The following is a 16500-nucleotide window of genomic DNA, read 5'->3' as shown; positions in this document are numbered from 1 at the left end:
GATATCTAATCCTAGGCTTGCCTTTTATTATCATATCCTAGGCTTGCCTATTATTATCATATCCTAGGCTTGCCTATTATTAACATATCCTAGACTTGCCTATTAAAGAAATATACACTTGTTCCTATGATATTGTATCCTAGGCTTGCCTATTAAAGAGACAGAAGCAGGGATCTGAGAGCTCGGAGAGCAGCAGTAGCAGTGCGTCAGACTCCAACACATTTTATGAGGATGATTTCAGCAGCTCGGAAGAAAGCAGTGAGGAGGAAGGTATGCTCACATGTGTCTCTTCAACCAAGTTGTTGGTTATTGTCATACCTTATGCCATCCTTAACGATAGTGTTTGTTGAAGTGGCTCGACCCCAACATGGGGCAGGGTAGTTGTCAGATTTTTTTGGTTCAGTTTTGTGTAATGATTGATTTTGATACAAGAACAGTTGAGTTATTGTAACATTTGTATTTAAACAACGTGGGTCAAAATTGCTACAGATGCTTGAGATTTTAGATGTCTTATGTTTCATTAAAACAGATGGTTGTTGTCATGTGAATCCATTAAGTTTGCATTATTTGTTTAGAACATTCATTGGTTATTTTTATATACTGAATAGTTTAATTGCAAGAACCATAATAACAACCAACATCTTTCATGTTTGATGTTACCAATATTGCAGTTTTAAATAATTAAAAAAACAATGTTTCTGCTCAGAATGCACCATGTCTTGTGCAATTTTCAGACGATGATTATGAGCCGATCCTAGGAGAATTCATGCAGGAGATTTTGTCTCCATCGGAGCCAAAAGCATCAACTCCCCCTCCCTCCCATCCACCAAGGTTCCATGGGGAGACAGGTAGTGCTGGGAAACGCAGCCGAAAACACAGCACAGGAGATGGGACTGGCCTCATGCCCGATAAACGTGAATCAGACTCCGTAAGTCTGGTGCTGAAATTAGAATTAGGTCTTAATTTGAATTGTGCTGTTTTCCTAAACCATAAATCCAGATTATTGAAACATTTCAATGCCCTTCTTATATAACCCAGATACATACACAATAAACTAATGCAGTCTTCTGTAAGATTAAGTTGTTTCATAATCATTTGACTGAATCTTTTGGCTTCATTTTACTATTTGTAATAGTGTGAGGGGACAGCGTTCAATTTAACATAATTGGCTCCAAATAACAAAACTTTCCTTTAGAAACCTTAGTAAGAGAGCAATGAAAACACTAAAATACAAATTGTACCACTTATCCTTCCATTGCAGTGCTTTATATGTATTGCTGACAAAAATAAACTATTGCTGCTAAACTTACCTTTCTATTGCAGTACCTGAATCTTGCCTCTGGAGTGCTACAGTTCCTGACCAAATATTTCGTGAACACGTCGGATGAAGTTCTGCAAAAGTTCCTGCGGGATTCCCTTACAGAGGAGCACATGGGAAACCTAGCTACTGTCGTCAAAGAGATGGACAAGGAGGCCAGCAGGTTTGGTCCAGGTGAGGGGACGATTGTCCAAATGATTTGATAGTCTGATGGTCATATTCTTGTCATTGTTTACGAAGAACAAAAAGCACCTTATTAGCCTGGCCAATGTTTGGTCGCTTTTTACATTATACAGTTTTTCATAAATAATTATACAGTTTTTCATAAATAACACAATGTCAGATTAGGACAAATTTTCACTGTGAATGTTTGTTTTCAACTGAGGTTAATATTAAGAAGTAAAATACATCATCAATAAACTACCGTAAATGACTGGGTATTAGAGGCCCTTTTTTCCCTCAGATTTCGATGCAAAAAAAAGCCTGCGTATAATACCCAGTAACAATTTTTTTAACTTATTTTCTGAGGTCGATTTCAAGCTGAGAGTTTGTTTAGATTTATGTAGAAAGGGATGTTACTCTTGTCATATTGATCGAGTATATACGAGTTAAAACGGCAGTTGAAGATCGGGATACGGTATATCGTAAGACGTTTATAATCTAAACAAAAATATTTTTCGATTAAAGTTATTTAATATTATTTTGAATAATAAATTGAATTGAACAATAATTAAACTTGCATGTAAAAAAACAAAGTTGGGCACTGTCAAAATATTTTTTGTCAGTTGTACGAGACATTTTGAGAACAACCCTTACAATATAAGGGTTTTGCATAACTTAACTTTTAATTCTCGACAGTTTATCATTGTATGGTTTTAAAGATAACCGTCGCCATTTTCACGATTTTTTGTCACTGTCAACAAATATGGTGGCCGGAAATGCCAGACATTTTGACATCTCTTCTATGCGTCTTTTAACCAAAAACATAGATTAAAAGTTTTTTCTTTGACTTTTCACAGATTTTTTTCCCTGCGTCTAATACCCCCTATTGTCTTATACCCAGTCATTTACGGTACTCTGAAGGCATGGAAAACAACTGATTTGCTCATTTTCAGACAAGGGCTTTGATGAGTTGTCAGTGTCGCTGTCTCGGTTCAGCCACAGTCTGATCGCTACTGGTTGTCTCTCTGACTTCCTACAGGTATCTACATATACATCTTCATGTATCTGAAATAAAATCTACAGTTCAAGCATATATAAGTGCACTTCTATTCAAGGCTTATTAAAAGTATTCACTTACTCAAGAAAGTGTAACTATCCTAACTATGTTTCTTTTTTGACTGAGGCAATGTGCAAATTCCTCCTAAATATTTTTTTTATAATACAACTCTTCCTTACCTGTTTAGCACACCCTTCTGGCGAACCTTGGTGTAAACACTAACGAAGGTGACACCTGGCCGCTGACTGTCTGCCCGCGGACCCTAGCGGTGCTGGCGGAGATATTGTTACTACGGCAACAGAGAGAACGAGTGGCCAAACATCCAGCCAGTCCGACTGAGGCAGTCATTATACAGATATGGACCCGGTGCATCAATACCCTTGTGAACAATACACTGGGTGGGAATGCCAAAAATGACCCAAACAATGGTAAGTAGTGACATAATCTGTGAAGGCTTTCCAGCATTTCTAATTTTCCTACTTCTCGTCAAAACCTATTATTTCTACTTTATAGTCGAAATAGCTGATTTATAGGTAAGGGATGTTTTCAATAGTTTTTTCCATGGCCACATTTCTATCCAATTTTTTAACAACGTTAATTTTTCATACAGAGCAGAGTTACATCAAAGTTTTACTACAGCAGGTCTACGACACTTATTACTTTATAACTGAAAGAAATATTCTTTAAAATTGATGTAAACAAATCTTATATCCTTTCTTTGGTTGTGAAAAACTCCTTATTTTTATCAATTTTTTTTGTCAACAAATGCTCCTTTTTTCTTGGGCAGTACAGAAAATTCTTCAAAGCCTGTATGCAGGAAATATGCTTTTACAATTAAAATAGAAAATGAGTTTTGTTTCTCAAAGAAATGGAGAAATGTGACAATTTAGAGGGTTTCCATATTCCAAACTAATGAGAATCATTATTTCTAAAGGAAAATGACAGTTTAGTGCTTGAATTGTTTGTAAAGTATATAATTTCTTGACTTTCATGTACAAGAAAGTCACTTGATAACAGAAACTGATGTTATGAAATAAAAGATGCATAAAGTAAAAACTTGAATCTTGATTTCTTTTGGTGAAAATTTTACTTGGATGGTTCATCCAACATTATATTTTATATCATAAATGACTTCACTTACCATCATGAAATTTTTTTTTTCAAAAAGTGTGTAATAACTTTGTGACGTCATAAATAAAGGGTGTTGAAGAAAATGAGTGCTACGTAGCACGTTTCATGTATTGAACACTGTTGGTTTTTTTTTAAGAAGACTTGTTTAATCGTTTAATAACTTCTGTATGGAATTACAACTCATGTAATATGATCTATTTATCAAATGAAGTTTCTTGTGTGAGTGTAATACAACCATTACATTTTTTTTTCTATTACACCAGTGTAATATAGCTTGACATAGATGTCTTTCACCCTACCAATTTGGCATGAAAATTCTTTGTAGCTCACCTGAGCATGAAGTGCTCAAGGTGAGCTATTGTGATCGCCCTGTGTCCGTCGTCGTCTGGCGTCGTCGTCCAGCGTCAACAATTTGACTGTTAATACTCTAAAGATCACAATTTGGGCACTATCTTAATGAAACTTGGTCAGAATGTTACCCTCAATAAAATCTTGGATGAGTTCGATATTGGGTCATCTGGGGTTAAAAACTAGGTCACCAGGTCAAATTATAGGAAAAGCTTGTTAACACTATAGAGGTCACATTTATAACTGTATCTTTAGGAAACTTGGTCAGAATGTTAATATTAATACTCTCTAGGGCAAGTTCGATTCTGGGTCATGTGCGGTCAAAAACTAGGTCACCAGGTCAAATTGAAGGAAAATCTTGTTAACACTCTAGAGGTCTCATTTATGACTGTATCTTCATGAAAGTTGGTCAGAATGTTTATATTTATTAATCATCTTTAAGTCTTTAAGTTTAGTATTTTAAGAGTATCCATGTCAATTTTTAGGAAAACATTCTGTGTTGATTCAAGCACCCCACATATTAGTGTGTCAATAACTGCCTTGGGAATGCTCTTTTTTATCATTGTCCATTCGGCTATCCAATTTTGTTTGCTTTTTAGTTTACTGAGTAAGTTTTCAGTAGATACATAATCACTTTTTGTTAAATCCCATACATCTTTAATTCTTTTAATCCCACTTTTACTAAAATTTGCAATAAAAAGTGGCTTGCTTTTAAATTTTATTACTGTGAAATCATTAATGTTCGTGGGCATGAAATTTCGTGGTTTGCCGAAAAAAAAAAAAATTCGTGGGTACTTGAATTCGTGGATTTTCATTTTTGAAGAAAAAAAATCGAAGATGCGATCGTCCTAGATCATCTGCATAATATCCACGCGCTGGCCCGTGATTTCCGTCTTCTACGTCACTCGGTTTATGACACTCGCTAATGTGGTAAGACATGCCAATTAGTGCATATACCCATGTCACTTATCGATTTAATTGGGAATAAAGGTAATAAAAGAAGATGTACCCTGATCATAAATACAGATAGGGGAAGCCATTGAATGCCAAATAAGAATTTTGCAAACTGTGAAAACACCGAAAAGGTGCTTATATTGTCACGTTCGGTGCTTAGTAACCTTCAATGTACTAGTAATCGATTAATTATTTCATTAAATAAAAAAATCGAGTACAGACACTCATCACGCACATCTTGTAAACTTGGAGATTTTCAAACACGTTTAAACATGTGCTTATAACTGTCATTTGCTGCATAAAACACATTTAATTGATTTGGTTCATTATTTGTTAAAGGCAGTTATAATATATTAACAGAATAATGATCGTAAGTTATACAGTGAGATAGGTTTTAACACTGTATACTGCGACCTCTGTAAATAATATACTAGAGTATGTACGTAACAAGACAATTGAAAAAGTGAATAAAGGGTTTATATTTCGTGGAATCTTGAATTCGTGGATCACCCAACCCACGAAAACCACGAACATTAATGCCCCACGAACATTAATGATTTCACAGTATGTGATTCCCAAATAATGGAGTGTTAAGGACTTCATCCGTAGTAATAGCTGTAAAAGTCTGTAAGAATTTTCCCCAAGATTCCATTGCTTCCAAATAATATTTTGGTATTTTGTTTTTTATAAACCTATTTTCTATTTCTGAGCATTTACAAATGAAAAGATTTGTATTGAAGCTTTTATCTAATAGTCCAAGATAATATTTCCCTATGTTGTTCCATATTTCATTCTTTGAGTGAATAATTTTATATATCATTTTTATTTGCAATGCTTGTTTATATTCAGTTATGCTACATAAATTTACTCCTCCATGATCTTTTTCCCGCTTCAGCTTATCTCTGGCTACCTCAGCTTTTTTTCATTCCAAATGAAATTATTCATTATTTGTTCTAAGTCGTTCGAAATTTTTTGTGAAATACCTCTTGTTTCTACTTCAAAGTTTATTGCTGAGAAGATATATGTTTTGACGAGAAGTATTTTCCCTTGTATAGTTAGCTCTCTTGACTTCCATACTTGTAAACAAAGTTTTATCTTATTTAGTTTTTTACGCCAAATGTCATTATCATCTATATCATATCCATGACAAATCCCCAGTGTTTTTACATATTTTTTAGTCCAAGTTATTTCTTTAAAGTTTGGAACTTTATCTTTTAATTTTCCAATGAATAATCCTATTGTTTTATTTTTATTCATTTTTGCACCTGATGCTTTTTCATACAGGCTTAGGTCTTGAAAGATATATGGTAATGAACTTTCATTTTTAGCGAATAGCTGCGTATCATCAACATAATGATTTACTTTTGCTTGTTGGATTTTATCATTATAATCGGGCATGCTTATGCCATTTATATTTATGTTGTTTCTAATACGGCACGCGATTGGCTCGGCCTGAATTATATACAAATACGGTGCTACTGGACACCCTTGTTTAATGGAGCGTGTTATGGGAAAAAAATCTGATAAAAAACCATTTGTTTGGATTGCTATTTTTTGCGTGCTTAAGGAGCATTGTAATCCATCCTCTGAATTTAGGCCCAAATCCAAATTTTCTAAACACATATTTATCCATGGCCATTCACATCTGTCGAAGGCCTTGATCTGATCCAAAAATATTATTAAGCCTTCATTTTTATTTTGATCTGTGTATTCTATTAGATCTTGTATGTATCTGTTTGCTTCATTAATGTTCCTTCCCTCAACATACCCTTTTTGGTCAGAATGTATTATCTTTGATAAAATGGGTTAAATTAGGTTTGAAAGAGCTTTTGCGATTATTTTGTAATCAACGCACAAAATGCTTAATGGACGCCAGTTTTTTTAGATCCCCTCGGTCTCAATTTTTGTAAATTAATGTCAGTACTCCTGTATCACACAATTTGTGGACAAATTTTCAGTTGTTAATTCTACAAAGTCATGTTTAATTATATACCAAAATTTCTGGTACCATTCTGCTGATTTCTTAAAGTTAAATACTGAATGTTCTAGTTCTTTAATATTTAGATTATTTTCTAAATTATTGCTATCATTACACTCCAATGATGTATTTACATCAGTTAAAAGTTCTGTTGCTGCTTGCATGTCAATGCCCTCTGATTTAAATAATTTTTTATAAAACCTTTTTTGCTCATGTAGTATATTTTGGATACCATATTTAGTTTCTCCTGATTCAGTCTTTATTTTTGACCATAATTTTACTTTCCCTCTTATTTTTTCCAAGTTAAAGAAATAAGCTGTTGATTTTTCATTTTCTGTTATAAATTTAGCCCTTGACCTTATTTGGGCAGCCTTTGCCTGATTTTTATAATGATCTTTGATTTTTTCTGATAACAATTGTATTTCTGAGCAAATGTCATCTGTCAGCTGTTTTTGCTTTAACTGTTCCATAGTTTTTTCTAACTGCTTGATGCCAGTTTTACTTTTATTAAGTTCTTTACAGAAGTCTATTGATATTTCTTTAATTCTTATCTTTGCAATTTCCCACCATGACGTTAGTGTTGAAAAGTTGCATTTTTGTTTTGTCCATCCTTTCCAAAAAAGTTCAAAACGTTTAACATATTCAGGATTTTCAAGTATACTAGTGTTCATTTTCCATAAGCCCGGCCCTCTTGTTTCAGTTTCCATTACTAATTTGAAATTGCATCATGATCTGAAAGAGGAAAATGTTCGATTGTACAACTGTCTACTTCATTACCTATGGATTTAGATGTTAAAATATAATCAATTCTCGAGTATGATTTGTTTCTATTAAATGTGTACATTTTAGTTTTTGGATGCCGCCTTCGCCATATATCTTCTAATCCATTATCAAACATTATTTGATTCATAGAAGGGAGGCTTTCATCTTCTTTAATGTCTATGGATACAGTTTTCCTGTCTAATGTTACATTTTGGGTACAATTGAAAACTCCCCCAATGATATGTTTTTCATTTTGTATTGCTTTATTAATTTCAGTGAAAAAAATCTTTTTATCCACCGTATTATTCGGTGCATATACATTTGAAATGGTGAATGTTTTGTCTGCATCTACATTTATATTAATTGTTTGAAAACGACCCTTAATCATATGTGATATATTTTCCACACACACATAGGACACCTTTTTATTAACCAGAATAGCTACGCCTTTAGAGTTACTATCTCCATTATTCCAGAAAGCGTTTCGGTTCCACTGAGAGCTCCAAATTTTAGCCTCAAAGTCAGTGCTACAATGTGTCTCTTGTAAGAGCGCAAAATCGTAGTCATTATCTTTGATCCAATTAAATACTGCAACTCGTTTTAAGTTATTTCGTAATCCATTCACGTTTATGGAAACTACCTTGAACATTTAGTTATATATATTTATTTTAGTTTTTAAGTGTTGAAAACAGAATGTTTATATTAATAATCTCTAAGTAAAGTTTAAATCTGGGTCATGTGCAGTCAAAATCTAGGTCATTAGGTCAAATCATAGGAAAAGCTTGTTAGCACTCTAGAGGTCACATTTATGACTGTATGTCCATTATACTTTGTCAGAATGTTTATATTGATTAGCTCTAGGCCAAGTTTGAATCTGGGTCATGTGCGGTCAAAAACTAGGTCCCCAGGTCAAATAATAGGAAAAGTATTTTAACACTCTAAAGGCCACATTTATGACCATATGTTCATGGAACTTGATCAGTATGTTATTGTTGATGATCTTTATTGGATCAGGTGAGCGATTCAGGGCCTTCAAGGGCCTCTTGTTTTAATCATTTTTGTATTTCATACAAAATTTGATGAAACATGTTATGGAAAAGATATTTAGTTCACCAAAGGCTCGCATTAAATTTTATATACTGATACCACTGTATTATACAACATATAACACTTTTCAGACCTGAATGTGGAGCACATGCAACTGTTACTGTTCCTATTCCACTCACTACACCTGATGCAGAAGAAACAGCTGCTTCTACTCCTGGCACAGAACATAGTGCGCATTGGTGCCATGGATGAACAGTACGATTGTTTTTATTAATAACCAGGTCTTGAAGAATAATAATCATAAGATTTTTCTGAAATAAAGCACAAATGAGAAAAATATCTGACACTTCTGCTGACACAAACTGTTATTTGCACTTCTTCAGTGGAACAATAGAATGTTGGATTTGAATGGTAGGACTGTAGCTAAATAAATGAGGTCCTACTATCCTTAATATTACTTTCAACAGTTAAAAAAAATCATGTCTTCAAAAAGGAAAAGTATTTTGAAATAAGGAAATGTATTATGTTATGATGATAGGAGTTGTATATGTGTTTTATAAGACATCATTGATAGGGTTAGACATAAAATTATTTGCTTTTGACAGTGCAAACAATGCAAAAATGTGATTTCATCAATACCATTTATACTTTCTTGTTTCCCCCAACAGCTGTATTCTAGAGCTGGTTCCCCAGTCTCTGAGCCGCCTGATGCTGATACTGGACTACATGCTGCACAACTTCTACGACCCGCCCGCAGAACTACAGGAACAGGTATATCTTAACAGCGTTTTAGCTGAAGAGTCATGGAATAGTGCTACACCCTGCCATTTCTGGGAAGCACCCCTCTGTCGTCATGGAGAAAAGCATGTGAACCCTTCTGTCTTCTTAGAATTGAATGCTTAAGTTGTTTAAATGCTTATTATATAATCATAAATACAAACAAACTTAATATATCTGGTAGTTGAAAGCTAAAAATAAACACATTTCTAACAAGTTTTTAAGGCTAGCTGATCTGCAATGAATTAAAACTGTTCAACTGATGAAGGGGATGCCCCCCACCCTCTGTAAAACATGTATGAAAACAGGGAAAGAAAAGGGACTTCATTGAGCATTGAGGAAAGAAATGCCCATGATTACCTATAACACATACCTTTGTATTTTTTTTTACATCACTAAGCTTACATGGAAATACAAAAGGCCCTGACTTCTGGTCAAGTGTGTCATGATAAAGCTTAAATGGTCCGAAACTTTTAATTCCGGCAATAATGTAAGCATTCCACAATAAATGAAATTTATAAAAAATACACTGAAATTTTAGAAATAAGGCCACCATAAAAGTTTATGATTCTACCATATTTAATTTGACATTCTGAATATCCTACATAAAAAATGCTCACAATTTGATTAAAACCTGAACAAACATATTCACCCAAATTAGGAATCGTTAGAGCTTAATGAAACCAACTTGGTGATTTCCAAGGTGGAATTCTGTTGTTAAAGTTATTTGGAACAATACCGTTAAAATATCAACACTGATCAAATAGGTTTCACTCCCTTTAAAGGGACTGTACACCAGATTGGAACCAAAAAAATAATTGTAAAAAAAAGTACCAAAATGTAAAAAAAATTGTGTTGGAGACCGGGTCCAAACCTGTGTCGCCAAAATTGCAGTCGAGCGCTGTATCCACTGAGCTACGAAGAATTTAATGGAAAAATACGAAATAACTGCTAAACTTAAATAAATTGTAAACTATGTGGTACTTCAGTTAGTAAGTTTCAATGCATTGTACACATAAATACCAAGTTTATGTCAGTTTTCGACAATTTTCTTTTTTTCTTGCAAATTGGTCATCTGGTGCACAGTTGCTTTAAAACAAACTATTGAGTTATCAAGTCGGTCTTAGTTCGATCTCTGCATCATTTGAATTGTTTTGTTCAGGTGCAATGGAACCTGTTCACAGTCCACACCCTAAACCAGAGTGGGGAGGCGGAGATCCCCGTGGGTAAACACAGCATGTTCTTCCCTCTACCTGACGTCGAAGACCAGTTCAGGAAATTCCTTACACCACAGGAACTGACTGATGGTATGTATCTTGTGGGCGTTGATTCAGAGCTACATTTCATGACATTGTGAATTTCTCAATAAGATGTTGAGAATTTTATACAATTTTATTGGCATGTCTGTTTTTGATGAAAAAAAATTATGTACAGTAAAACTGTGATCGTTTGAGGATGCCGGGCACCGAGCCAAAACCTTGAGGGAACCGATGTTTCGAACGAACCGAATTTCAATTTTCCAGTCTGTTATGAAATATCTTTCAGTGTAATTGTATTTTAAGTTTGAAGTCATCAAACCGACTGTTTACTAATACACCGCTTATGTGTTGCGTTGTGGAAATCGCTCATGTTCAAAGGCTGTCGTATACTAAATGTAAAATGTAAAAGAAATATCAATAAATGAATAAATAGAAATGTTTATTTTTACAAAATTGCCATATTGCAAAGCAAAGTGACAAGAAGGAATTCTTTTCAGAGATTCCGATATTGGATCGATATGGTAGTGTTTATTCATATTTTTATTACTCATTTACATTTCTTACAATTAACTTCTTGCCATTAACTTCTCATAATTGTCTTCTAAAATGCCCTATGAACTAATAGCGGTCATGGGTAAACAGTGGGTTTTCACACCATATCAATTCTTACAATGTGCGAAATTTTTTACGCCTAGCAATTGTTTGTTTATTTTGGAACTTGCTTCGTAAAAAAAGTATGAAAATATGACCTCGAGGGAGCCATAAGGTTTTTTGCATGATTTGTGTACTTGGGACCGACTATATTGCTCGACTCCTCGACATATTTAGGTTTCGATGCAGCATAGGTATATTTTATATGAATATAGTAGGAAAAATGTTCGGGACCAAGCTCCGACTGCGAGGAACTGCCGGTTCTCGAACGACCGTTTGTTCGAACGACCGCTTGTTCGAACGACCGCAGTTTTACTGTATTGTCATAGACTTGTGTCTTTGACGGCTTTTCAGCGGCGGCTTTGTGCAAAAAGTCAGCCATAATTCTAAAACTGATCATGAATGAACACATGGTACACATGTTGTTAGAAACAAAACACACATATGTAGCAAGGCCAATAACTGACTAAAAATTGTTGAGTTATGCCCCTTTTTTGGCAGACGACTGTTGGTGTTCGCTCTGCGGGGCTCTTTTTATTGTATTATGCCCAAACTGTATTTAGATTTGATTGTGATGGTTGTCATGTATTTGTGCAGTCATGTAAGATTGTTAACTACTGTCACAATATTTCAGTGGGTGCCATGAAGCCCAGATTCTACAACATAGGCCCATATGTCTACAATTTCCAACAGACTCCAAGAGTGGATGGACTGGTAAGTTTCCCTCATTTCAAGTTAAATAATAGTTTGAGCAACAGTTTCCATGTTATTTGACATGTTTTTTGTAGAATCTTACAACTGGCATTAAACTTTCTGGAATGATGCATAAAACAAATAAAAAAGGATTATTTACAGCATCTGGTGATGGTTATTTATTGTTGATGTTTGAGCTTTTTTGGTGACAATTTTTTTAATGTATTCTTTATTCTGAATTTTCTATTTCCTGATACAAAAAAAATGAGAGCACATGTTTACTTTTAGGCATGCAGTTTCCTGCTATCCACCCCAGACCAGCTAGACTACAGCCAGCTATACAACGCTTGTGTCAACCTTCTCATGGCTGGAACCAGCGCTGATAAAGCAAGGAAACTTACAACCCTTGTAAGTAACTAAGAAATTGGCAATTGGGAATATATGGTCCATTGTTTCAGATAAGTTTAAATGAAAAAGAATATGCCTTTTATCAGGGATAGATTTAAGTTAATATCAAATGGTTTTAGTAATATATTGTGTATGTGACGATATTTATACTTTTGCTAAACATCTGGAACACTTCACAATATTATACATGTAAATGTTTTGTAAGTTCAATGAAAATTATACCTGGAGTGTTCCATTCTGTTTCAGGAAACATGCACAGTTCACAACAACTTCCACATTATGTGGCAACTGCTGGGCTGTCTCCCCCCGTCAGTGGAATATCTCAAAATCCTTGAGAGCAACACCATTCAGATGTCCAACTCGTACATCCTACACACTTTGAGATGGGCACCAAGACTTGGACAGAAAGCCTTCACCACCCCTTGGATTAAAGTAAGCACAGTGGCATAAATTGTTATCTCTTTAAAATAGTCCACAGCCTTGCTTAGAATTGATAAGCATATCTTATTTATCTCATTTGTTTTTGAAGAGTATATTTCTTTAAGCCATTATGGTGTCAGCGGCCATATGCAAAATTATTTAAGCCATATTTCAATAAATACACCAGAAATTCACATGAAACTTAGTACACATTACCGCTCATAAGACCAATGTGTGTAGCTTTATCAACTGAGACAAACAGTTGGGTGCAACTTGCTGTTCTCATGTTTTCCCCTTTCCCTTGATCTAATGTTGAGAATTTGGAAGAGGTTTCTCATAATTATTTCCCTGTATTTACTACCTATCACAGGACAGCCTGGTGAAGCAAGGCCTGACCACCCAGCAGGCAGAGGGTCTCCTTACCTCGGCCAACAAGACGGCCAACTGTATTGAGTATGACATCGGACTCAGCCTCAACTTTATACAAGATCAGGTACACAACTTTAACCTCTTGTTGACACAATTGCATTTTTGCTTCTATTTTGCATAGGGCTCCAGATAAGTGTAATTTAATAAAATTGTAAAATTAATTTATCTTTTTGTGGAGATAGGGGCTGCCTGTTACCAAATTTTGTATTTCCAGATGGGTGTCCTGCCCCTGGTTGGAGGGGAAGAGATACTGTGTGCGGACAGTTTGCCAGGAATTGGGCCTGTCATGTTACTCGACCTCGTTGTCGGGAAACTGGCCATCTCCCTCGATAACGCATTCACCAACATCTCGGTAGGCTGATAATATGATAATTCTTTGTGTTTATGTTGCTTATCACTAGCAATGATGAAATTTATCCCAATTAAATTCATAAATTTTGGCATAAATATCTTGTTTGTGTCTTATCCAACAGATTTAAGATGATTAAAAATTACGAAAACAAAACTTTACAAATCAGAATAAATTAATACATACTGTCATAGAGGCTATTTACTGTTTTACATGTATGTAGGATCTTTTTGCATAAACTATGTACTCTTATCATCGGAATAGTTGTATTAGGTTGATTTGTGCAATTTTATACATTTTGATAGTTAACATTGTGAATTATCATTCAGGCTGACACAGATCCTCACAAGATAATGGACTCTGCCCAGACTTTGATACCATCGGCTCTGCTGTTGTTGCGATACTACACTATCTTTGTCAGGTGAGTTTGAATATTCTTTGGTGTATGCTTATGCAAAGTTGAGTTGTTTAAAGCAGTCAAGTGAACTTCACAGTTTGTACCTTTAAAATGGTGATTGATGTACAAGAACTTTATGTTGAGATGTTATTATGCTCCCCGAAAGGCGCATATAGTCCCCACTTTGTCAGTCCGTCCATTACACCCTTGCCTGGAGAATAACTTCAAAATAACCTTCGGAATTGAAGTCATACAACCATTCACCTTCTACCAGCACATTGTATGCTGCCTTTTCATAGAAATTTATCGCTCCCAGCGAAACTCTTGTTGTCAAATGTTGTGATATTAGCTAAAAAAAGTAATGGTAAATCTTTGTATTTTGCCACAGAAAATAAGAAGTGTTTTCACTTCTAAACACTTAGAACTGATTGTGAAGCACTCTCAAATTTACATTTTTTTGAAAAACATATAAATAGAGACCCAAAACCCTGGTCTCAAGTTTGTTTTTGCTCCCCTGAAAGAATAAAATTACGAAAGAGATTAAAATTACGAAAGAGATGCAAATTAACAAAAAAAAAAATGACGGTTTAAAACATTAATCAAACAAAACTGTTTATTTATAGATCCAGCATCCTTGGACAGCTCTCAGTTCTTGAAGAAGATACGCTGTCCCCGCGGCAACTAGAGGCGGTTGCCATGGTGATGAGTATATCATCTGGGCGGGCCAGTAAGGTGTCTGGGCTCGCTACGGGGCTGATAGGGGCCCTACCAGGGCCGGTGAAGACAGTGATCGAGACATGGAACAATACGCCCAGCGCTGAGTTCCCTAGCATGGGTAGCTGGGTAAGCTCAGGGATGTTTACTTACAGCATGTTTAAGGAATGTGGTACAGTTAATTTGTTCTTATAACCAATGTCAGGAAATTGTGTTGTTTAAAGGCAGTAAGAGGAATTGTCTGCTGGGAAATATATATAAAAACATTATAACACTGAAGACAAACATGTACTGCTTTGATACTGTTTTGTATATTATATATTATAAACAGGTACTCTGTTTTATATTTATGTATATTTATTACCAAATGTATTTATTAATTGCTCACAGAGGAACGCATTTGCTAAAGACATCATCCCAGGAGAGAGTTACCTGGATGCAATACAGAAGGTCCATGTTGGAAAACTTACTGGTAAGTCAAAGCCAATTTTAGATTTTCTGTAATCTTTTTTCTTTCTTTTTTCAAAATGTCAACATGAAACTTAGAACACATATTGTCAGAGGCAATACAACACTTGTGTTAGAAGGCCCACAACTCTAGCTTAATCATGGTTAAGATATGCACCTATTTGACTGAAAAAGAGGCAAGCATTCACATTTAATCATGTTCTCTTGTTAGCATATCTTTTTTGGGGGAAAGATAAAATGACTAATTTGCAGTATTTCTGTTAGGAAAACAAGCCAGATAAATAAGACTTGTGTATTAATGTAAGTACAGATGAGACTTGTGTTTTAATGTAAGAACAGATGAGACTTGTGTTTTAATGTAAGTACAGATGAGACTTGTGTATTAATGTAAATACAGATGAGACTTGTGTATTAATGTAAGAACAGATGAGACTTGTGTTTTAATGTAAGTAATGATGAGACTTGTGTAGTAATGTGAGTACAGATGAGACTTGTGTTTTAATGTAAGTACAGATGAGACTTGTGTATTAATGTGAGTACAGACGAGACTTGTGTATTAATGAAAGTACAGATGAGACTTGTGTATTAATGTGAGTACAGACGAGACTTGTGTATTAATGAAAGTACAGATGAGAATTGTGTATTAATGTAAGTACAGATGAGACTTGTGTATTAATGAAAGTAATGATGAGACTTGTGTTTTAATGTAAGTACAGATGAGACTTGTGTATTAATGTAAGTACAGATGAGACTTGTGTATTAATGTAAGTACAGATGAGACTTGTGTATTAATGTAAGTACAGATGAGACTTGTGTATTAATGTAAGTAATGATGAGACTTGTGTTTTAATGTAAGTACAGATGAGACTTGTGTATTAATGTAAGTACAGATGAGACTTGTGTATTAATGTAAGAACAGATGAGACTTGTGTTTTAATGTAAGTACAGATGAGACTTGTGTATTAATGTAAGTACAGATGAGACTTGTGTATTAATGTAAGAACAGATGAGACTTGTGTATTAATGTAAGAACAGATGAGACTTGTGTATTAATGTAAGTACAGATGAGACTTGTGTTTTAATGTAAGAACAGATGAGACTTGTGTATTTATGTAAGTACAGATGAGACTTGTGTATTAATGAAAGTAATGATGAGACCTGTGTATTAATGTAAGTAC

At 34.7% G+C, this 16500-nt stretch overlaps 1 protein-coding gene across 2 annotated transcripts in view; it reads left to right on the top strand.

The window, feature by feature from the left end:
• LOC128224029 (E3 ubiquitin-protein ligase UBR4-like) overlaps window positions 1-16500 on the top strand; it is a 124872-nt gene that overhangs the window by 26870 nt on the left and 81502 nt on the right. Inside the window, exons 12-27 of one of the 2 annotated variants that reach the window (XM_052933628.1) lie at window positions 159-270; window positions 735-928; window positions 1324-1492; window positions 2434-2519; window positions 2725-2965; window positions 8889-9012; window positions 9426-9528; window positions 10697-10841; window positions 12079-12158; window positions 12426-12545; window positions 12792-12977; window positions 13336-13458; window positions 13609-13746; window positions 14073-14164; window positions 14764-14983; window positions 15245-15326. In XM_052933628.1, the coding sequence (XP_052789588.1) occupies window positions 159-270; window positions 735-928; window positions 1324-1492; window positions 2434-2519; window positions 2725-2965; window positions 8889-9012; window positions 9426-9528; window positions 10697-10841; window positions 12079-12158; window positions 12426-12545; window positions 12792-12977; window positions 13336-13458; window positions 13609-13746; window positions 14073-14164; window positions 14764-14983; window positions 15245-15326 (2215 nt within the window). Of the gene's footprint in view, window positions 1-143; window positions 271-734; window positions 929-1323; window positions 1493-2433; window positions 2520-2724; window positions 2966-8888; window positions 9013-9425; window positions 9529-10696; window positions 10842-12078; window positions 12159-12425; window positions 12546-12791; window positions 12978-13335; window positions 13459-13608; window positions 13747-14072; window positions 14165-14763; window positions 14984-15244; window positions 15327-16500 lie in introns of both variants that reach the window. The other variant, XM_052933627.1, reaches the window with a different exon arrangement.

The sequence above is a fragment of the Mya arenaria genome, chromosome 17, assembly GCF_026914265.1.
Source record: "Mya arenaria isolate MELC-2E11 chromosome 17, ASM2691426v1".
NCBI lineage: Eukaryota > Metazoa > Mollusca > Bivalvia > Myida > Myidae > Mya > Mya arenaria.
Note: the sequence above shows the minus strand (reverse complement) of the source record. Positions and strands in the feature narration are given on the sequence as shown.